Here is a 23,912-nt window from a genome sequence, read left to right as displayed (position 1 = left end):
GGGTGCTCCCAGCCCCCTACACCCCCCAACACACACAGCCCTCTGCCTTGACCCTTGCACCCCCCTCACATGCCCCCAGCCCTCTGCCCTGACCCCTGCATCCCCCCACGACCCCAGCCCTGACTCCAGCACCCCCCACACATACCCAGTCCCCCCACACCCAATGCCCTGACTCCTGCACTCCCCTCACATACCCAGCCCCCCACACCCCATGACCTGACTCCTGCACCCTCCTCACATACCCCCAGCCCCCTGCCCTGACTCCTGCACCCCCCAAAACCCCAGCCCTGACTCCAATACCCCTCACACATACCCAGCCCCCCCACACCCCATGCCCTGACTCTTGCACCCCCCACATTCCCACCCCCACCCTGAGCACCAAACAGGAGCTCCTGCACCCCCCCCCCACATTCCCACCTGCACCCCTCGCACCAAATGGGAGCTGCCCAGGTAAGCACTCCACACCCAAACCTCCTGCCACAACTCTGAGCCCCCTCCCTCATTCTAGCTCTTGGCCAGACCCTGCATCCCAACCCCCAGCCTGCTCCTTCACCCCCAGCCCTGTGCTCAGTGAACTCCCACCCTCAGCTCAGTGCAGAGAGAGAGAAAGAGAATGGGCTAGAACCAGGGAGAAGGTAGGTACCCACTCTATGTGGGCAGGGCTGGGATCCCAGACCGGCAATGGGCCGAGTGGGGCTGGCAGCTGGACCCTGGCTGGCAGGAGCCGGCGGACAGAACCCCAGAACCCCACTGCCAGTCTGGCATCCCGGCCACCAGTCCCACTCAGCCTGCTGCTGGTCTGGGGTTCTGGCTGCCGGCCCCTTGCCAGTCGGGGTCCCGGCCGCAGGCCCCGCTCAGCCTATGCCGGCCTAAGTGAATGGAACCCCAGGCTGGCAGTGGGCTGAGCGGGCCGGCAGCGTAAGATCAACATTTTAATTTAATTTTAAATGAAGCTTCTTAAACATTTTGAAAACTTTGTTTACTTTACATACGACAATAGTTTAGTTATATAATATATAGACCTGTAGAGCAAGACCTTCTAAAAAACGTTAAAATGTATTACTGACATGCAAAACCTTAAATTAAAATGAATAAATGAAGACTTGGCACCCCACTTCTGAAAGGTTGCTGACCCCTGGTCTAGAAGTTAGCAGTGCACAGCAAATGTCCCACTAGAGGGCACTAAATGGTTTTAAATGTTTAAGCTTCCAGAGTAATAAAAGTAAATGCTATGAATTAAGTAGTAAGTGCTGTGAATGTAACAAGTCTGAGTACATTTTTTTAAAAAAAGTTTTCCATATGTGCTTTTTAAAAGAAGAATGTTTTTGCCCTTGTAAAAATGCTAATGATTGTAAAATTCTATTTGAAAATATTTCATTTTCTATAGTAAACTACAGATATCTGAAATGATGACATTTTAAAAATGACAGCTAATTTAGGAGAAATCAACAAAATAGTCTTCAAGTTTGAAAAACTATAAAACGGTTATTGCATAATTATTAGCAAACTGAAACATGTAAAATTAAAGATAAAATTTATGTCAAAATAGCACTGAAGGTTCTTGTCTTGTGACCTTTGTAAAATAAGTTAATTAGCTTGGTTTAGTTCTTAGTGGGCGGATATTCACATCTCAAAAACCATCATTGCTACATAGGATACTTCTTGGAATGCTTGTCACTCCAAGTTGTCACTCCAAGTTGTCCAAGTTCCAGCTTGTCACTCCAAGCTGAAAATACTAAAGCTTAAGGCAGAAGGAAGTATGATCTTCTGGATAGGGCATTGAACTGTGAGTCAACAATCTAGGTTCAATTCCTGGCTCTTCCATAGACTTTGATGTGAATTTAGGCAACTCAATTATTCTCTCTGTGTCTCAGGTCCTCATCCGAAAATATGGGGTAGATATACTTCTCCACCACACAAGGCTATTGTGCGGATAAATTCATGAATGTTTAGGAGTTTTTCTTAGAATCTATGGTGATGAGGGCCTGCAAGGTGCTATATGCCCTTGGCTCCGAGTCCTATTCGACATTGGTGAGGCCTCATCTGGAGTACTGTGTCCAGTTTTGGGCCCTACACTACAAGAAGGATGTGGATAAATTGGAGAGAGTCCAGCAAAGGGCAACAAAAATGATTAGGGGTCTAGAACACATGACTTATGAGGAGAGGCTGAGGGAGCTGGGATTGTTTAGCCTGCAGAAGAGAAGAATGAGGGGGGATTTGATAGCTGCTTTCAACTACCTGAAAGGGGGTTCCAAAGAGGATGGCTCTAGACTGTTCTCAATGGTAGCAGATGACAGAACGAGGAGTAATGGTCTCAAGTTGCAGTGGGGGAGGTTTAGATTGGATATTAGGAAAAACTTTTTCACTAGGAGGGTGGTGAAACACTGGAATGCGTTACCTAGGGAGGTGGTAGAATCTCCTTCCTTAGAGGTTTTTAAGGTCAGACTTGACAAAGCCCTGGCTGGGATGATTTAACTGGGAATTGGTCCTGCTTCGAGCAGGGGGTTGGACTAGATGACCTTCTGGGGTCCCTTCCAACCCTGATATTCTATGATTCTATGATTCCTATTCACTTGCAGGAGCAACTCAGGATCAAGCCTGTTATGGACATGAAGTCTGAACTCTCCTCCTACTCCTACAGATCCTTCTATTAAAGACTGAGGCATGGTAACAAAAGAGCGTGGGGAAGTTTGCTCTGCTTTTGCTTTTTTGCGGGGCCATTTAGACAGGCAGAACTGCAGGGTCTCAATGTGGATAAGATAATGGTATAGGGAGGAGGGGTTTAGATTTTTTAGGAACTGGGGAACCTTTTGGGAAAGTTGGAGCCTATACAGGAAGGATGGGCTTCACCTAAACCGAAATGGAATCAGATTGCTAGAGTGTAAAATGTAATAGGCTGTAGAGGAGTTTTTAAACTAAGGGCTGGGGGGGGGGGGGGAAAGCCGACAGGTGTGGAAGGAGCCCATGGTTCAGACAGAGATATCCCTTAGAGGAAGATCTATTAATGGGTATTCTCTATATCCTAGTGAGAAGGAAAGGATGGAAGTTGATAATGCACAAGTAGGAACTGAAGAGAAACAGTCAAATGAAATGAGTCCCATTCAATTACATCACATAATGACAGACAGCTAAAAAGTGACAAATTTTATAAGTGCTTGTATACAAATGCTAGAAGTCTAAATACTAAGATGAGTGAACTTGAGTACCTGGTATTAAATGAGAATATTGATATAATAGGCATCATGGAAACTTGGTGAAACAATGATAATCAATGGGGACACAGTAATACTAGGGTACAAAATATATAGGAATGACAGAGTATATCATGCTGGTGGGGGAGTGGCACTATATGTGAAAGAATCAAATATAGTAAAAGTATTAAATGAATCAAACTGGACCACAGAATGCATAGAATCTCTAGGGATAGACATTTCATGCTTGAATAATAAGAATATAGCAGTAGGGATATACTGCTGACCACTTGACTAGGATGGTGATGGTGATTGTGAAATGCTCCGGAAGATTAGAGAGGCTATAAAAAGTAGAAAACTCAACACAGTAATAATGAGAGATTTCAACTATCCTCATATTGACTGGGTACATGTCACCTCAGGACGGGATGCAGAGATAAAGTTTCTTGACACCACAAATGACCGCTTCTTGCAGCATCTAGTCCCGGAACCCACAAGAGGAGAAGAAATTCTTGATTAGTTCTAAGTGGAGCACAGGATGTGGTCCAAGAGGTGAATAGAACTGAGCCTCTTGGTAATAGCCACCGTAATATAATTAAATTTAACAGCTGTGCGGAAGGAGGGCAAACACCAAAGAAGCCCACCACAGTAGCATTTAACTTCAGAAAGGGGAGCTATACAAATTATGAGAAAGCTAGTTAAACAGAAATTAAAAGGTACAGTCACAAAAGTGAAATGCCTGCAAACTGCATGGAAAAATTTTAAAAACACCATAATACAATCTAAAATTAAATGTATACCCCAAATTAAAAAACATAATAAGTGGACCAAAAAAGTGCCACCATGGCTAAACAACAAAGTAAAGAAGCGGTTAGAGGCGAAAAGGCATCCTTTAAAAATTGGAAGTTAAATCATACCAAAGAAAATAGAAAGGAGCATAAACTCTAGCACAGGGGTTGGCAACCTTCTGCACGCGGTAATCTGGGTAATCTGCTGGCGGGCTGTGAGACATTTTGTTTACATTGACTGTCGGCAGACCTGACCCCCTCCCCCAACGGCTCCCAGTGGCCGGGGTTCACCGTTCCCAGCCAATGGGAGCTGCGGAAAGCAGTGGCCAGCATGTCCCTGTAGCCCATGCCACTTCCCACAGCTCCCATTGGCTAGGAACGGCGAACCACGACCACTGGGAGCTGTGTCTGTGGTCAGTCAATATAAACAAAATGTCTCGCAGCCTGCCAGCAGATTACCCTGATGGGCCCCATGCTGAAGGTCACCTACCCCTGTTCTAGCAAGTCAAGCGTAAACGTATAATTAGGCAGGCCAAAAAAGACTTGAAGATCAACTAGCCAAAGACTCAAAACTAACAGCAAAACATGTCTTAGGTACATCAGAAGCAGGAAGCCTGCCAAACAGTCAGTGAGGCCACAGGACAACAAAGGTGCTAAAGGAGCACTCAAGGAAGATAAGACCATTGCAGAGAAGCTAAATGAATTCTTTGCATCTGTGTTCACTGCAGAGAATATGAGGCAGCCAAGCCCGAGCCATTCTTTTTAGGTGACAAATCAGAGGAACTGTCCCAGATTGAGGTGTCATTAGAGGAGGTTTTGTAACAAATTGATAAACAGTAATAAATTCACAGGACCAGATGGTATTCACTCAAGGGGAGTCAATGGGTGGTGGAGGATGGGGCAGAGAGATGGTGGGAGCTATATAGGTACAGAGGGAGGGGGCAGGAGCCTGGGGGACTTGACAGGGAGGATAGGAGTATAGGGGAGAGGGGCAGGAGCCAGGGTAGTAGTGGGATGGATTGGAGCAGAGGGGAAGGAGGCAGAAGCCGAGGGGTGGATAGGAACACAGTGGATGAGGAAAGTGGATTCTCACCATGGTGTTATGATAAATTCAATAACACTGAATGAGAAGAATAAAGCAAAATATTGAACAACTATCACTCACTGAATGAGGCAGAGGTTCTATGGGAAAAATAGTATGTGATCATGTAATTAAAGACTGTATAAGATACAGAAGGGAGGTGAACTAAAGGGCATCGTGAATTCTGCAATTTCCTAATGTTTGAATGCTTGACTTTGCAACCCAATTTTTTTTAAACACATTTTTTTCTGAATAAAATATTGTATAAAATATGTGATTTTTGAAGTGATGACAGGGAGCCTAGATCTTTGGAGAGGGGACTTTTTGTTTTAAAAGTCTAAATATACTGTCTCACACACAGATGTGTACACGTGTACATACACCTTCTGTAATGAGTGTATCCAATACCAACTCCTATAGTTTCTACTTACCCATCGTTTAAGTGTGAGAAATATCAATAAAGCTTTCTTTTTAATTCCCATCATTTTGTGTCTGCTGCTAACACTTAAAGAATTATACACAGAGAAGGAATTGGCCTAACAGTGAACCAGCTTTGATGAACTTTTGGTTAATACTGAAGAATCTAGGATACAAACCTTTGCTATGGATAATTTATATAAATGAAGTAGGAATTTGATAGCAGCATAGATAAGTTAAATAACATCTATAGAAATGCCAAACACTTACTATAGTCAGTCTTGTCTAAAAGCAGTCAGCTGTGATAGTCTTCCACTTTCGGCATCACAGTTGTTAACACTGGCTGTGATGGTGACAGGAAGGAGTGTGCAAGGATAAGGACTTTTAAAAACACTAGTTAAATTAATATTTGTTTTAGAACCAGTTTAGTGGTATAGCATATGAAGACAATATTCATTGTGTTGGACAATGCAGAGGCATTCAGCTGGCAGGCACAATTAATTTTTTCCTGTGATGATTTAAGCATGTATGTAACTCACTCCCACTTAGTGTGGTACTCAATCTCCTTCTAGTGCTGACTGGGCCATAGTAGATTGGGGTTGATGAGCCTGCTACACTTTTAGCTAATAGAGATGGGTCTTTTAGCTCCCATGCTTTAAGATCTATGCATCCTAGGTTTAATCCCTGCTGATGGAGCCAGGCACTTGGCATTACATGTGCTTCTGCTTCCTTCATGCCGAAACTGCCTCTTCTGTATATGTAAAAAGAAAAGGAGTACTTGTGGCACCTTAGAGACTAACCAATTTATTTGAGCATGAGCTTTCGTGAGCTACAGCTCACTTCATCGGATGCATGCCGTGGAAACTGTAGCAGACTTTATATACACCCCACTGTCCAGCTGGTAATAGCTTATCTAAAGTGATCATCAGGTGGGCCATTTCCAGCACAAATCCAGGTTTTCTCACCCTCCACCCCCCCACACAAATTCACTCTCCTGCTGGTGATAGCCCATCCAAAGTGACAATTCTTTACACAATGTGCATGATAATAAAGTTGGGCCATTTCCTGCACAAATCCAGGTTCTCTCACCCCCTCACCCCCTCCCAAAAACCACACACACAAACTCACTATCCTGCTGGTAATAGCTCATCCAAAGTGACCATTCTCCCTACAATGTGCATAATTAAGGTGGGCCATTTCCAGCACAAATCCAGGTTTTCTCACATCCCCCCCACCCCCATACACACACAAACTCACTCTCCTGCTGGTAAAACCCCTTCAAAACTGACCACTCTCCAAGTTTAAATCCAAGTTAAACCAGAACATCGGGGGGGGGGGGTAGGAAAAAACAAGAGGAAATAGGCTACCTTGCATAATGACTTAGCCATTATGCAAGGTAGCCTATTTCCTCTTGTTTTTTCCTACCCCCCCCCCCCCCAGATGTTCTGGTTTAACTTGGATTTAAACTTGGAGAGTGGTCAGTTTTGAAGGGGTTTTACCAGCAGGAGAGTGAGTTTGTGTGTGTATGGGGGTGGGGGGGATGTGAGAAAACCTGGATTTGTGCTGGAAATGGCCCACCTGATGATCACTTTAGATAAGCTATTACCAGCTGGACAGTGGGGTGTATATAAAGTCTGCTACAGTTTCCACGGCATGCATCCGATGAAGTGAGCTGTAGCTCACGAAAGCTCATGCTCAAATAAATTGGTTAGTCTCTAAGGTGCCACAAGTACTCCTTTTCTTTTTGCGAATACAGACTAACACGGCTGTTACTCTGAATTCTGTATATGTAGTGACCAATATTGCAGTTGATGTCCACCTGCCCAATTTAGATCAGATTTCTTTTGTTGTAGTTCTAGCACAATAACGCTAAACAATGGTGATAAGCTGTGACTAGTTTAAACAGCACAAGTTGTTTAATACGTTTGGTTTTCACATTTACTTAGGTCACAGACCTCATTGTTAAAGCATGAATTTCTTGTAACAGCTATGTTGCAGCTCTTTTGGTGGGACTGCAGATCTCATGCTCTGTGCTGTCTTCATAAACAGCTTTGGACCTCTTTCAAGTGGGCTCTCCCCATTGTCATGCCAGGGTCCATTGTAACCATTACCTTGATGTGAGAGGAAGTGGCTTTGTGATTTCTGATTCAATCAGAACCTCAGCCCACTACCTTTGACGTAATGGGGATGTTACTGGATGCATTCTACATACATCTAAGAGTTAAATAATTTAAGTTCTTCCTGCCAAGCTAAACGTAATGAAAATGTCTCATTCCCTAGTGATCAAACACTGACTGTATACATTGGAAGAAAATGAGCTTTGTATATAAAATCTTGATAGGACCACCCATTATTCTCCATATAATTCTCTCCATCTGTATCCTAGTAAAATGCATTGAAAAGTCACCAGGTCAAAGCTCAACATACAGCAAAAGATGAGAGTTAATACATATTAACGGTTTTCCTCTTCCTTTTTGTCTTCATTTCTGTTATTGCTATTGTTTCAGGCTAGGCACTTTATTCCTAGAAAATTGATGTTCGGAATTGCATTCAGTCATTGGCCTTCTCTGCAAAGCTCAGAGCAGCTGTTATTCCCTACTTGGGAGAAGGTTGGTGTTGATAGGTTGACTTTTTAAAATTACTGCTTCATGATAAAAATAAACTGTCAGTTACTTTCATTAATTAAAAACCTCCAAGTCCTGAATGATTTTTTTTCCCTTTAAAAAGAACATCCTTTACTACACGAATGAGTTGTACAGATTAATTTGTTTCTGAGATGATGGTCCCTTTGACCAGGTGTATGAACAGGTGCAGAGCTGCTCTAGCAAGTTACCCTTATAGCCAGCATAGGCCAGCATTTTTAGATCCAACCCAGGGATTAAAAAGGCATAGTGGCCACTGAGGAAGGGAGAGCTACAGAGAGGACCAGAAAGTCAAGCTAAGAATTGCTCTTTTATATATATATATATATGTAAAGTCCTGCCTTAGAGCTGTGTTCCTTTATTGAAAAAATGAAGATAAACTATGAAAGAATCAGGAGGTTTTGGACAAGGAATGGTGGCAAGACACTGCCTCTGTCATAGGCACCAACTCTGTGGGTGCTGCGGGGCTGTAAAATTAGTGAAAGAAAGAGGAGAATCAGGCACCCTGGGCCTGATTTTCTATTTCCTCTTGGTCCCTTGATGCTACTCTTGCAGTCATGCACCTGCAGTCTTTCTTCTTATTTAGAAAAGCTGGACGTGCACAAGTCCATGGGGCTGGATGCGTTGCATCCGAGAGTCCTAAAGGAATTGGCGGATGTGATTGCAAAGCCATTGGCCATTATCTTTGAAAACTCATGGCGATCGGGGGAAGTCCCGGAAGACTGGAAAAAGGCTAATGTAGTGCCAATCTTTAAAAAAGGGAAGAAGGAGGATCCTGGGAACTACAGGCCAGTCAGCCTCACCTCAATCCCTGGAAAAATCATGGAGCAGGTCCTCAAGGAATCAATTCTGAAGCACTTAGAGGAGAGGAAAGTGATCAGGAACAGTCAGCATGGATTCACCAAGGGCAAGTCATGCCTGACTAATCTAATTGCCTTCTATGATGAGATAACTGGTTCTGTGGATGAAGGGAAAGCAGTGGACGTGTTATTCCTTGACTTTAGCAAAGCTTTTGGCACGGTCTCCCACAGTATTCTTGTCAGCAAGTTAAAGAAGTATGGACTGGATGGATGCACTAAAAGGTGGGTAGAGAGTTGGCTAGATTGTCAGGCTCAACGGGTAGTGATCAATGGCTCCATGTCTAGTTCGCAGCCGGTATCTAGTGGAGTGCCCCAAGGGTCGGTCCTGGGGCTGGTTTTGTTCAATATCTTCATTAATGATCTGGAGGATGGTGTGGATTGCACCCTCAGCAAGTTTGCGGATGACACTAAACTGGGAGGAGGGGTAGATACGCTGGAGGATAGGGATAGGATACAGAGGGACCTAGACAAATGAGAGGATTGGGCCAAAAGAAATCTGATGAGGTTCAACAAGGACAAGTGCAGAGTCCTGCACTTAGGACGGAAGAATCCAATGCACCGCTACAGACTAGGGACCGAATGGCTAGGCAGCAGTTCTGCAGAGAAGGACCTAGGGATGACAGTGGACGAGAAGCTGGATATGAGTCAATAGTGTGCCTTGTTGCCAAGAAGGCCAATGGCATTTTGGGGTGTATAAGTAGGGGCATAGAGAGCAGATCGAGGGACGTGATCATTCCCCTCTATTCAACATTGATGAGGCCTCATCTGGAGTACTGTGTCCAGTTTTGAGCCCCACAGTACAAGAAGGATGTGGAAAAATTGGAGAGAGTCCAGCGAAGGGCAACAAAAATGATTAGGGGTCTGGAGCACATGACTTATGAGGAGAGGCTGAGGGAACTGGGATTGTTTAGTCTACGGAAGAGAAGAATGAGGGGGGATTTGATAGCTGCTTTTAACTACCTGAAAGGTGGATCCAAAGAGGATGGATCTAGACTATTCTCAGTGATAGCAGATGACAGGACAAGGAGTAATGGTCTCAAGTTGCAGTGGGGGAGATTTAGGTTGGATATTAGGAAAAACTTTTTCACTAGGAGGGTGGTGAAACACTGGAATGCGTTACCTAGGGAGGTGCTGGAATCACCTTCCTTAGAAGTTTTTAAGGTCAGGCTTGAGAAAGCTCTGGCTGGGATGATTTAGTTGGGGATTGGTCCTGCTCTGGGCAGGTGGTTGGACTAGATGTCCTCCAGAGGTCCCTTCCAACTCTGATATTCTATGATTCTATGATTCTCCTCACAGACAGTAAATTCTCTTATTACCAATGCTGTGGTCTAGATACCCTGTGGCCTTTGACTACTGGCCCTGCCTTGGAACTCCATTTGTGGCTCTGGAGGTGGAGGGATTGCAGAGTTTTTTATGCCACAGTTGCAGCCCTTTTGGCTACTTCTTTTCCAGTATGCATATTCGTGAAAGAGACAGCCTAAATTTAGCCTTCTGTGTTTGTTAAGTTGTGCAGTTAGTATGTTTATTTTGTAAAGGTTAATGAGAAATGAATAGCTTTGTCAAAACCCAGACCCAGGTCTGTTTGTCGATTTGTGTGTTAAATATGATATGGAAACATCTAGATATTCCATTTTGTTACAGAAGCCAGCAGCTTATCATCTTCTAGCCAACTTCCTGGAAAATATTATTATGCTTCTAAATATTAATGTTGGTTTTGGTATTTCAGTTCCAATATTAACTTGCACTGGGGAACAAGTAAAATCACACACCTTTTTAATGTTAGGCTAAACGCCCTATGAAGGAGCTCCATATCGTAACAGAAATATATAATGTAATAGAATGAGCTTCTACATTAATTTATCTCTATGTATTTTTGTCTGTTTCTTAGCCCCTCAGACATGCATTTGTATTCTCGGGTGGATATTTTGGCCTGCATGAATCTGATTTCAGGATAGAGCTTAGCTCATAAATTCATCAAGGCAGGGATTTTGTTATATTTGTAACTTGTAGCGTGTTGGTCACACTATCAGCACTTTAATAATATTAATTTATTTATTGACAGAATATATATGAGATAATATTAAAACTACACTTGCTGCAAGGATTGTAGATCATAGGATCATGTTTTTTTCAACATGAGAATAAATAAAGTACTTTTTATTTGTCAAGCCATACTCCAGTCTCATGAATCATTGACTCTCCTGAATTTGTCAGCGTAGCCATAGTGGTAGCATCATTACATACAGGTTAGACTTATGTAAATTTAAAGCCAACCTCAGTATACAAAAGCTGTGTCTGCACATACTTAATTCTTCATACTTCCAACCACTGTATACCACTAGTGCAGTTCCACCAGGGTAGCAACATTGGAAATTTTGACTATCACATTATCTATCCCTGCTCAGATCAGGTGAAGACAATACAATAGTTAAAACACTGGAGTTCTGTTTACTTTAGTGGTCCCAAAATTGTGATAACTGATAAAACTATAAGATTAATAATGTAATAGAGGGGAAACTGAAGGGAAAATCTGAGTGGAAAGTAAGCCAAAGAAAGTGGATAAGTGATTTATTTTTAAATCGTGGTGTATTGAAGATTTAAAACAACATGTAACATAACTTATACTTTCAGCCCAAAAGTTTTAGTTAAAATTGTTCTACAGGGACACTGTTCATTTGAACTTTGAAGAATTGATTAATTAAATCCAACATTTCTCAAAAAGCAGTCTTTAAATATTGTGCCGTGACATCTTAAAAATCTTTTCCTACAATTGTCTGTAAGAGTTTTCCTCCTCCCCTGTTTTTGATAGAAGGTTCATTTAGGTGAATATGACAGCACAACCATCAAACATGCTCAGGCCCAGCCCTCCTCCCCCCTTTTTCTCTCTCCGCACACTCCTGCCTGCTGCCTCTTCAGTCTCCTCCTTAGGGAGAGGAAATAAACAGTACAAATGAGATGGGTTTGCAGAGCCTAGGGAAGCGCAGGCAGGAACAATGGAACAGTGAACTTGACGAGGTACAACGTGCTGTCAACTGCACAGTAAACAAATGAATTATTCTGCAATTTCTCTCAGTTTCAGTCATTTTTAGGGTTTTCTTGCAGTAATGGTACCTACAAAATTTTCAGATGGATATGTGATTTTTCAGTTGTCAGTGTCCTTAAAGAAGACCCAATATAGGACTGATACTCATCCCTACTGCTAGCACTGAAGTGCCACTGCAGTAGCTGCGTTGAGAAGTGCTGTCCTTCCGGTGAGATGTTAAATGGTGGGCCCATCTGTCTCCACAGGCGGCTGCCCGGGTGCATTGCATGGCCCTTTTAAAAGGGAGGAGGAAATAACCGTGGTGTGCAAGTATACTCATCAACATTCTTTCTTTCACTAAGGACCAAATCTTGCAGTCCTTATTCAGGCGAAAAAATCACATCAATGGGAATTTTTTTTTATTATGAACGGAGTAAGGTCTGCAATATTTGGCCTATTTTACAGGAAATTTGGGGAGCACAGTGCACTCTTTTCAAATATCCAAGGCTGTGTCTGAACTATTCTTGAGTGAATAATGACTGTCATATTTGCCTGTGTTCTTTGCACTGTGAGTATCCGATTGCATAAAGAGACTGTGATACCCTGAATACAGCAGATACTATACAACTAAATAAGTCCATGGAGGTTGAGGATGCTTAGGACCTTGCAGAACCATGCTCTTTATTTTTGTGCCCTGGCTCTTGGTCATTAATCCGAACTTGAGACTTCTAAAAGGCATTTTTAAAGTGCTTGGAGTCACTTGGACACTGCTTGATCGATTACATAGTTAATCCTTTCACCATTGGGAACTGACAAGGCTCAATAACAGCTGCTCTGCAGTTCATACAGCAGCATATATTGCTTATTCTTGGCCAGGCTTTTGTAGACAGCCAGTGTCAGAGTTCTTTATTTAATCATATAAGTGTGTCATAAATCTGCCTTGAGCTAAGGCTGTTATGAAATTCTATGCAATTTATAAAATTATCACTGTCCCTGAGCAATATTAATATCTCCCTTCATGTCTCTCATATTCACATCTAATCATGTTAGAAAAGCAAACATTAGAAATAACATTCAAAATACGTTAGTTCAGCCACTTAGAAAGAATGTGTAACTGTTTTGCCAAATCCACTAAAAATCATTAATTCAAAAGCGTTTAATAAACTATAGGGCAAAAATGAATGAGACATTTCCCCTTGGATTATACTTAATACTACAATATAGGCAATGAGTGTATTGTTTCATGAGTGGATGATACATATTCCAGTATAGTTCCATGTATGTATTTACTGGTTACATACACTTTGGTTCTTCTCCTGTGCCCATTGAAGACAATAGCAAAGTTCTCATTGATTCTAGCCGTGCAGGATCAGACTGTTATACTGCACCATAGAATCGTAGAATATCAGGGTTGGAAGGGACCTCAGGAGGTCATCTAGTCCAACCCCCTGCTCAAAGCAGGACCAATCCCCAACTAAGTCACATCACCCATCAGTGTAGCATGTGAATGCACTTTAAGGGCCTAATTCCCCAACTGCTATCATTTTTATGCTAGTATAATTCCACAGACTTCAGTGAGTTCACTTCTGATTTACTGTTGTAAGCAGGTGGAGAATCAGACCCTAGCTGTCTTAAGGATGGGTCTTTTCACATTTCTCATGGCCAAATTCTCTGTCAAATTTTATGTTGTATGATTGTTTATATAAGTACTTGTCTACACATGAGTTACTCTGGAATGGCTATTCCAGAATAACTGCAAGCGTGGATACTCTTATTCTGGATTTTTATTTGGTTTTTGGTGTTTGAGCCTTTACAGTTCACATTTTCAAGATTTTCTCCACAACAGAAAGGACAAGAAACTTTTTTTTAAATGAAAGCCAAGAATCTTTAAAATGAAAGCTCCAGGAACTGGTGGGCTAAAAAGCCCACCAGATAGTATGAGAATTGTGACAAAATTGTAAGAGTTGGAAACACTTGACATGGAATGGACAAGTTAAGGAGTGGACATGTTAAAATGTAGCGATCAACTCCCTTGACTCCAGGTCAAATGCTGTAGTGCAGCCTCCATAGCTCTGGTCTCAGAGAACACAGAGAGAGTATTGTCATATTATGGTGCAGGAAGGAGCGGACCCACAGAGAGGCACATGTGGCTTCAGGAGAAGCATGTGTTTTATTCACAGTAGCTCAGATGGTGAAACCTACGCACTACAGCACTACTTCTGGGAGTAGCGAAACCTACAACGATAACTCTTCCAGCAGTGTGAACTCTATTTGCCCAACACACTGGTTTCACACCAGTGTAACCTCACTGACTTTAGTGGAGTTACTCGTGACTTACAACATAAATGAGCTCAGAATCAGCCCCTTATGCTTTGGGAAAATCTAGAGCTGGGTGCAACAGTTGCACTCTTCTTGGCCAGCTCTTTTCATGTGTATACAAATGCTGTCAGGATTATGGACTAATTATTTGCCAAATTTCCATTTGTTTAGTCAGAGCTTGATTTTTTATAAAATCAGCCATGGTTTTTATGTTTGTATCACTTTTAAAATTGCCAAATCCATAGTTTGTAAATCTCCTATGTTATCTCTAGGTACATGAATGTCTTCACTGTAATAATAGATAGGGCTGGACTTTTAGTTTTAAATGATCATATCATACAGATTCTTTGTAAAGTAAAATGAGCAATAGAAGAGTATTACGGTTTTTTTAAATGGAACTAAAGCTGGTTATCTCTTTAGATGGTCCTGAACCCACATCGCAATACATCTGATGGTGTAAAAACCATGGATCCAAACACATCTAAACTCAGTTCTGCATCTAAAATGTGCAGATGGCCCTAACTTATATTATGGGCTCAACAAAATCTCTGGATCTGAAAGGACCTGGACTTCGAAGTGTTTGGAATCTGGATCTAGGTCTGAATTTTGTGACTGGAACCTCATTCTAATTTCCTCAAACCTATGGATTCAGAAAGGCAAACTTGGGGGCAAAGGAGAGGGTTGAAGGACTTCTATGTTTAAATCAGTTTTCTAGAAAACATTAGTTTGCTGGCTATGGTGCCACACAAAAAGAGACCAATGTGTACATCAGTTAGGAAAATAAATGTAGGCCCCCAACCTGCAATCCACTGTGCTTGGGTGCAGCAGGGTGAGCATATGCAGTGATTTGCAGGCTCTGGACTTAATCCATCATTCCTTATGCAGAGCAAACTTGCTTTGAAATTGGTGTGAGTTTTGAGTGCAAAAATAATAATAATAATAATATAATAATATAATATAATTAAAAATTGAGTATTGGCCTATTCCAAACCAATGGCTTTCAAATTTCTTCAAATGTAATTGATCACTAATATAAACATTTCTACATCATGTGAGCACAAACACACAAGTCTAGTGTTTTCACTATAAACTAGAGAGCTCTCTTTTTTGAGCCTGGGGTAGAAACATTTTTGTTAATCTGATGTTTCCCTTGTGATTGAATATACTCAGAATTTTATTTGTATTTGATTTAGTTCAAAAATGTTTTTAATTTGTCTGAACAGCAGATGGCCATCAGCAAGAGTCTGTATTTAGCTTGGTTTCAGAGTAACAGCCGTGTTAGTCTGTATTGGCAAAAGGAAACGGAGGACTTGTGACACCTTAGAGACTAACCAATTTATTTGAGCATAAGCTTTCGTGAGCTACAGCTCACTTCATCGGATGCATACTGTGGAAACTGCAGAAGACATTATATACACAGAGACCATTTAGCTTGGCACTTTCCACTCTGCATTCCTTTACTATTCATAGCACAGCAGTCATACTTATCTTAAGTACACATAAAAGGAGGCAGTTTCACTTGCAGCTGCAGTTCCCCTAGAATGTTTGCGTATTTACAGTACCATTTGTAACAAATCTTTTTGAAATGTTGAAGACCAATTGTTAGACATAGCAGGCAGAGTCCTGGCTAACCTTAGTTGCGGAACTCCATTGAAATGAGTGGGATTGCTCTAGTATAATTGAGAGAAGAAAGTGGCCCTATGTTCTTCTAAGTGGCCCCATTTTGCAATCAGGCATTTGAACCCCTATGCTGGTGCAGAGCCAATTAGGCTCTGTGGGCACAAGCATCTGCTCCCAGAGATCCAATTGCAGGATCAGGATCTTAAGTTCTAAAGAAAGTCACAGAAGAAAACATTTACATGATTGTTATCCTGTTGATTGTGTAAACTTCTTGGACTAAATTCATCCCTAGCATATTAATGCCTTTAAGTCAGGGGCAGCTACACAAGAATGACTTTGGGCCTTTTCAGCTTTTATAAGTGAGCAATATTTTGCTTCTATTGTTGGCAGAAAGCCAGGATATTTAAACAAAATGAACTGTGATTAAAAACAAAGCATCTGAAAAATTTCCATCAAAATAAGTTGACTCAGTATTAGTAGAAAGATGGCACATTTTGAAACATTGCATTTGCAAAACTATTTTTAATGTTTATTCTGCTGTTCAATATTCCCTTAAGTACAATATATTTTTAAAGGGCACACTCGCAAGTAATTTTTAGAAATGAATTTGAATTCAAAAAGTTTTTCCCATAAATTATTTTGCAGACCAAATGAATGCTGCTCATGCGTGCTTTGACATCACCTAAGAAATGTTGAAGTTAACATATAGTGATATAACTAATAAAAACATGGCATTTTCCTGTTATGTAAATTAAAATTCCATAAAACTCAGACTAATATCTGCTGCTCCTTTCATTATTCATCTCATGAATACATATTACAAAGGTAACCCCTGTTTATTGGCATTTTGATACATGCTTTACACTTGGTACCTCATCAGAGAGCATTATATGAAATATTTTTCATTTGTTTTGACTGCCATAAACTTTCTTTTGTATAAAAAGCATGGGTCTCCAGCACATATGCAGCTGAAGGAAAGCAGTCTTACATTTCACATCAAACAATAAAACTCAACATGCCGAAAATATATGCAAAGTTATGTTCTTATCTCCATTGTAAATACAAGCCAACAACTTCACATGCATGGCTACATTGCAAAGAATTGTTTGAGTTACATTAGGAATAATATTATCTCACCAATAACAATTAACAAGACTTTAATCCATTCCCTCTGAGCTCTTAATTTCAACAACCAAAATGCCATCATGGCAGAAGAGAGCAGACAAATCTTTTTTCTTGACTCCATTAGGTAATTTGTATTGTCTAACAAAGCTTCTGGATATGAAACCATGTTCGTCCATCCTACGTCCATGCTGAGCTTTGATCAGGAGCCAGCCTTCAAAAGTCTGAATGATGATATCTTCAGGACAGAACTGCACAACATCCAGTAAGACCTGAAAGCTGGGTTTGCCTTCCTCCGTGCTGTCCTTCTCTGCTGTATCCATACTTTTTGCTGCATGTCTGCTTCTCACCTCAGCTGTGGATGGGCCTGGCAAAGCATATAAAGAGTGATCCAACTTGCATGCTTCCAGATCTTGGACAGCAAACTGCTCCTGATAACGTACAGGAGTTTCCAGCCAGTGTCTTGTAACTATTCCTTCCATTGCTCAGGCAGAAATATGAGTTACTGCTTTCTGATAGCCAGTGAAAGCAGGAGAGTCAGACTGGCGTAGTGAGCTCTTTCCAGTTGCATGCCTACTCCCAGACTAGTTTATCAGTTGATGTAGCCTTTCATTTTTAGCACTGGCAGAGCTTAACACTTAATTGAACATGATTCATGTCCATGAGACATGCCTCATCTTTTTATACATTGACAATAGAGCACTATTTTTAGGGCATGTGTCTTCAGTTGCTTTGGCAGTTTTTATGCATACACTAACCAGTAAAAATGAAATTTTATTGCACTTCTTGTTCTTCGCGCATTAACCTGTTTGTTGTTATGAGGAAACAAGGTCTTTTTAAAGGTTCTTTTACTTGTCTAGAAAGGAGTGTGATGTTCTTTCTGTTTCTCAAGGGAAACTACTACAGTAGCTGTAAAAGCTATATTTCTTCTTGCTGAATTATAGAAATTATTTGGGGCAGGAGGACTCAAGCTGTTTGAGGATGTGAGAAAAGCAAATTTGGGTCTGGTTTCACTAGAAAGTTATCAGGTGCCTCTAAAGTTGTGGCAAAGATTTTGCAGGAGCCAAACTCTGAGTGCTCGTGAGAAAGTTACTTGTGGGCTGTTGGCTGTCCCTTCCCAACTGAAAGGTAACTGTGATGCTGACTCAGCAGTTAGAGATCTTGGTGGCATAGTGGGAGTGGCCTGTGATTTGAGTCTGGCACTGTGATGGCGTCTGAGTCTGCAGCTACAGACTGTAGCTCAGACTCAAGAGCCTGAATTAGCCCTGTAATTTCATAGTAAAAATGACAGTAGAAATAAACACTTGCTTGAGTGTTGGGCAAATTGCAAAAATGACTCACCTGGTTCTTATCAACTCATAGACTTTAAGGCCAGAAGGGATCGATACGATCATCTAGTCTGAACTTCCTGCACATTGCAGGCCACAGAACCTCATCCACCCACTCCTGTAATAGACCCCTAGCCTCTGGCTGAGTTTCTGAAGTCCTCAAATCATGATTTAAAGAGGTCAAGCTACAGAGAATTGGCTATTTACACTAGTTTAAACCGGCAAGTGACCTGTGCCCCATGCTGCAGAGAAAGGTGAAAAAAACCCAGGGTCTCAGCAAATCTGACCTAGGGGAAAATTCTTTCCTGACCCCAAGTATGGCGATCAGTTAGACCCTGAGCATGTGGGCAAGACCACCGAGCCAGACACCTGGGAAAGAATTCTCTGTAGTAACTCAGAGCCATGTAGTGTTCCATCATCAGGTGTTGGAGATACTGGCTACTAGCAGTTGCAGATTGGCCACACACCATTGTAAGCAGTCTCTCATCACACTATCCCCTCCATAAACTTATCAAGCTGAGTCTTTAAGCCACTTAAGTTTTTTTGCCCTCACTGCTCCCCTTGGAAGGCTTTTCCAGAATTTCACTCCTCTCGTGGTTAGAAACCTTCATCTAATTTCAAGCCTAAACTTATTGATGCCCAGTTTATATCCACTTGTTCTTGTGTCCACACTGGTGCTTAACTTAAATAACTCCTTCATCTTTCTTAAATATGTAGAGCCCTGCATGGATACACAATTCATATCCTCAGATGTGGCTATAAAGCAGTTATTCGTGGAGCTGTAGGGCTGTAACGACAGCCAGTGAGACCAGCAGGGCCATGGCCAGTGACAGGGCCAGGAACCACAGCAGCGAAAGTATCAGCATGTCAGGCTACTGCTCACAGGAGCCAGTGCACAGCCCAGGCAGCTCCAACATGCTGCTGCTTTCGCGGCTGTGGTTTTTCCCCGTAGATGCTCCAGCCCCAGAATACCCATGGAGTTGGTGCCTATGAGCACCCACTGGCAGCTCCCTGCCCCAGCTCACCTCCGCCTCCTCTCTTGAGCACACTTCTCCCCCTAGCTTGCCATCGCGAATTCCACTAGTAACCTTTCTCCAGTCTGACAGTTCACCTTTCAGTATGACCCATTATAGTGTCCCCACTAACAAGTTCCTTATCCATCTTTCAATTCTCATATCAATCCCCATCGTCTCGAATTTAACTAATAATTTCCAATGTGGAACTCTGTCAAATTCCTTATTGAAATCCAGATAGATTAGATCTACTTCATTTCCTTTGTCTAAAAAATCAGTTATCTTCTCAAAGAAGCAGATCAGGTACGTCTGGCATGATCTACCTTTTGTAAAATCGTGTTGTATTTTATCTCAATTAGCATTTACCTCTAGGTCCTTAATGACTTTCTTTTTCAAAATTTGTTCCAAGATCTTGCATACAATTGAGGTCAAACTAACAGACCCGTAGTTTCCTGGGTCACTTTTTTCCTTTCTTAAAAATAGATGCTATATTAGCAATTCTCCAGGCACAGGGTACAACCCCTGAGTTTACAGAATCATTAAAAATCCTTGCTATTGGTCTTGCAATTTCATGTGCTAGTTCCTGTAATATTCTTGGATGGAGATTATCCAGGCCTTCTGATTTGGTCCCATGAAACTGTTTGAGTTTGACTTCCACCTCAGATGTGGTAATTTCTACTTCCATACCCTCATTTCCATTAGCCACCCTGCCACTATCGCTAAGCTCCTCATTAACCCTATTAAAATGGAGGCAAAGTATTTGTTTAGGTGTGGGCAATTCCTAGATTATCTTTAATCTCCACTCCCTCCTCAGTGTTTAGTGGTCTCACTTCTTCTTTCATTGTTTTCCTTTTATTTATATGGCTATAGAACCTTTTACTTTTGGTTTAATTTCCTTTGCAAGGTCCAATTCTGGTTGGGTTTTGGCAGTTCTCACTTTTCCCCTACAGTTTGACCTCCAAGAGGTAGCTTCTTGGCAGAGTGCAAGACTTCAGATGTGTTAAAGAGACTTTCAACTGTCAGGACCAGTGTTAGCCCCTTGATCCCCACAGCAGTGTAGCAAGGTCCCAGAGGGCCCATGTGCAAGAATAGGTTGGGGCCCCATTCCAGATTCTAAGACTTGCTCCTCTCCAGTTCCAAATCAGCCCCATCCAGTGTCCCAGCACCTCCCTAGCTTCCCTCCCCCAACCCCATGGTCCCCCTACAGATCATCAGCTCTCTCTGTATCCCGCTCATTCCTTCCAGTTCTGATCCAGGATCTCCCCAGCACTCCTTCAATCTCACTCCAGCCTCCTTCAATTCAGCCCTCAGCTCCCCCAGCTCTGATCCAATCACCCCATGCAGGCCCATTTAGCTCCCCTTCTGACCCTCACTTCCCTAATCCCTTGCCCTTGGTCCCCTACTGCTCTGCTCTAACCCTCTTCACCCATCCTCAACAGCTCTGATCCAACCCCCCAGTTTCTACCTGGTTCTGCTCTAACCACCTGCCCCCCACCCTCAACTGCTATGTAGCCCCCCCATTCCTCCATCGCAACACTCCCCAGTTCCCCTCCACTCCCCCACACTATGCAAAGAGGCTGATGATTTTACCTTGCTCTCTGTCTCTTGGTGGGGGGTGAGGGGAGGATGCGTTTCCCATATCTGGTCCCCCTTGTGTGCAGATGCTGCAATTTCCCCCACACCTTCTCTGTTCATCCTTCCCTGCTGCTCACACCTGGGGTGCCCCATCCCAGCCACCTCTGGACACTGCTTTCCCCCAGTGACCCCTCTCCGCTGTGGTGTGGTGGCATGGCTCAGCTTCTGCTGGGCTAGTGGTGGCATGAGCGAGGATATGCGTGTGTGGCTAGATGTGAGTGCTCTTCACTCTGGTTGGGTGCCCATCACCTTTTGGGCCCTGGGGTGACTGCATCATTTGCACCATTGTAGCTATTCCACAGCATCCGTTCTCTCTGGGGTTTGCTGACTTGGGTCTGTGGCCTAGAGATCACAAGTGAATCTGGGTATGGATTGCGGCTGATAACCTTTCCAATCTCCCTGCTGCTCAGTGGCCTAAGAGAGGATAAGACCTGGAAAGTATTAATAGTTTTCTTAATGAGCCCAAGGGGAAATATGCAGTTGATGTGAAAGAAAAAAGTCCAGATCTTTAAGTCATTAAGAAAAGTGTCCATATCTGTTTTTGCTGTCTGCTCAGGAAAATCTCTGTAGTGGAGTTTAGTAAGAAAAAGCAGTATAAACTGTGGAAACTGATGACTAAAGTGTTTGTTTCCTTGAATAGCAGTAATGCTGGGGATTACGAACTAAATGGTACTCTTTTTTTGGCTTTTGTTCTGTGGAGTTCTCTTTGCCTTGTCTCTTCCTCTTTCCTCATAATGAAAACAGCAAGCAAGCCTGCATGTGATCTCTGAAAGTTAATGGACTGCAGAGACATCAAGAAACAAACATTCCTATTTCAATAGCTATCACAAAAGAATCTGTCCTCTCCCCTCCCCTCCCCCCTCCCCTCCCCCCTCTTTTTCTTTTTTTTTAACAAGAAACCCTTGCAGATTACACATATAAACTAACTGACTGGAGAGGAGAGGATTTCTTAGTCATTATGCTTGCTGGGGTTGCTATTTTATTTTCGGAAAATGTGAAGCCTGATTTGCTTGTTAAGGAAATTGTTTAGAGGCTGGTCATTAATGGTTCAGGCTGACTTTGATCAATATTAACTCAATTCAATGAATGCTTATGCCTACTGTGGGAAGGGATCGACTCTGCTTCTTTATTAGAAATCTGGGTACTCTTTTGGAAAACTGTCCAGCACATAATGCTGTGCTTTTAGGATGTGATTCTAATTGTATGGTTTATGAGAACATTAGCAGAAGCCATCTGGAACCTCACCCATTATCCTCTAAACAGCTGTTTTGTCTTTTACAAACCAGTGACTCAACCAATGGAGGAATTTTAACCCTCATGTGAGGTAATACACTTGGTTGGTTGTCCTTAACCAGACTGGACAGGTGTTGTGTCCTTAAAAATCATTAAATTATTTACATTTATTGGCCACAAGTCTTATTATTCCTACTGGGTTCTGTTCTCTGATAGTTTCATTTAGCTCACTTTAGTTCTGTGCTCTGTTCATTAACCTGCTCTATATTGACACTCTCAGGCCTCCTCCCTTTTTTTAAAAAAAAAAGCTACAAATGTTTTCTGGCAAGAATGGGCTAACTCTAGGGAGACTCTTTCTTTGAGGCAACTTGGTGGATTGCTGAAGTTTTAATGAAAAATGTCAGTACATACTCTGTAAGACACAATTCTGTCTGTTTTTAACCACATAAAGTTCTGTTTCAGAGTAGCAGCTGTGTTAGTCTGTATTCGCAAAAAGAAAAGGAGTACTTGTGGCACCTTAGTTAGTCTCTAAGGTGCCACAGGTAATCCTTTTCTTTTTATAAAGTTCTGTTAGTTCCTAGACCTTTAAATATCTTCTGTCAAACATACTGGAAACAACATGTATGAACTAATTAGTGAGTGATGGTTTGAATTCCCTTTAAATACACAAATTAGGCAAGGCTATATAGGTGTTACTAGGATCACCCATCATGTTCCATAGTTAGAGACTGGCAGCCTATCTTGTCTACCCCTAACATCTTTCTTTTCCACCTCCCATCTTGGTCTTCCCACATCTTAGTTTCTTCTCTACCCTCTGTCCTCCATCCTAGGCCTCAGGAGCTCCCTCTTTCGTACCTCTTGGTTGTTGTCAGCCAGGAAGCACACCTCACTTCTTGAGACTACACATTAAACTTGACACACAAAGATCCCAGGAGCTTAGAATATTATTTCAGGCTTAAAAAATTAGAAGCATACCTGGAGCTACAGATACAAGGGCTGTCAAAGTTTTATTTTTATTCTTCACAGTTCAAAAAAACCTGATACATTTCAGCCCACTAGTGTAATAAAAGCTAATTGTTGGGTCATTAAGCCAGTGGCAACCCTAAAACTGATTTTTACCGAGTAAGATGTCTCTGCTCTCTAGTGAGTGAGGCTGATATTGCACACCTAGTGTTGTGGTGTGTAGCCTCATTTTCTTAAAAGCAAGGCATTTTAGAGGAGAATTTCAAAGGCACAAAGAGCAGTTAGGTGCATAATTCCCACTGAAAGTCAGTGGGAGTTAAGTCCCTAAACTTCCATTTGTGCTTTTGAAAATCTCCTTCATCATTCTACTAGGAGATCTTTAGTCTAAATATACATATGTAATCCAGGTTACAACTCTATTGTGACACTATTAGGGTTGCCAACTTTTTAATCACACAAAACCCAGTACTCTTGCCCCTTCCCTGAAGCCCCGCCCCTTTCCCAAGGCCCCGCCCCCTCAGCTCACTCCACCCTCCTCCCTCCATCACTCGCTCTCCCCCACCCTCACTCACTTTCACCAGGCTGGAGTAGGGGGTTGGGGTGTAGGAGTGGGTGAGGGCTGCAGCTGGCTGCAGGCTCTGGGGTGGGGCCAGGAATGAGGGGTTTGGAGTGAATGAG

The 23,912-nt window shown here is 42.3% G+C and overlaps 1 protein-coding gene and 1 long non-coding RNA gene across 4 annotated transcripts in view; one reads left to right on the top strand and one right to left on the bottom strand.

Moving 5' to 3' along the window:
- The window catches only part of LOC140911273 (uncharacterized), a 33,334-nt gene extending 16,653 nt beyond the window's left edge, over positions 1-16,681 (top strand). For 2 of the 3 annotated variants that reach the window (XR_012158879.1, XR_012158878.1), the window contains exon 4: positions 2,580-4,390. This is a non-coding gene — a long non-coding RNA (uncharacterized lncRNA). Of the gene's footprint in view, positions 1-2,579; positions 4,391-7,984; positions 8,087-14,740 lie in introns of those variants that run through there. The other variant, XR_012158877.1, reaches the window with a different exon arrangement.
- Positions 16,682-17,097: 416 nt separating this feature from the next.
- On the bottom strand, positions 17,098-17,736 carry HSPB3 (heat shock protein family B (small) member 3). The gene has a single exon (XM_073343932.1). The coding sequence runs from the start codon at positions 17,542-17,544 to the stop codon at positions 17,098-17,100; it is 447 nt and encodes a 148-aa protein (XP_073200033.1). The 5' UTR covers positions 17,545-17,736.
- Between the last annotated feature and the right edge of the window lie 6,176 nt (positions 17,737-23,912).

This window comes from Lepidochelys kempii, chromosome 5, assembly GCF_965140265.1.
Source record: "Lepidochelys kempii isolate rLepKem1 chromosome 5, rLepKem1.hap2, whole genome shotgun sequence".
Lineage (NCBI taxonomy): Eukaryota > Metazoa > Chordata > Testudines > Cheloniidae > Lepidochelys > Lepidochelys kempii.
The sequence above is the reverse complement of the archived record's forward strand: the minus strand, read 5'-3'. Positions and strand labels throughout refer to the sequence as shown.

Bases quoted from the DNA above. Each gene is read 5' to 3' on its own strand.
- HSPB3 (XM_073343932.1), bottom strand. From the start codon at position 17,544: ATGGAAGGAATAGTTACAAGACACTGGCTGGAAACTCCTGTACGTTAT.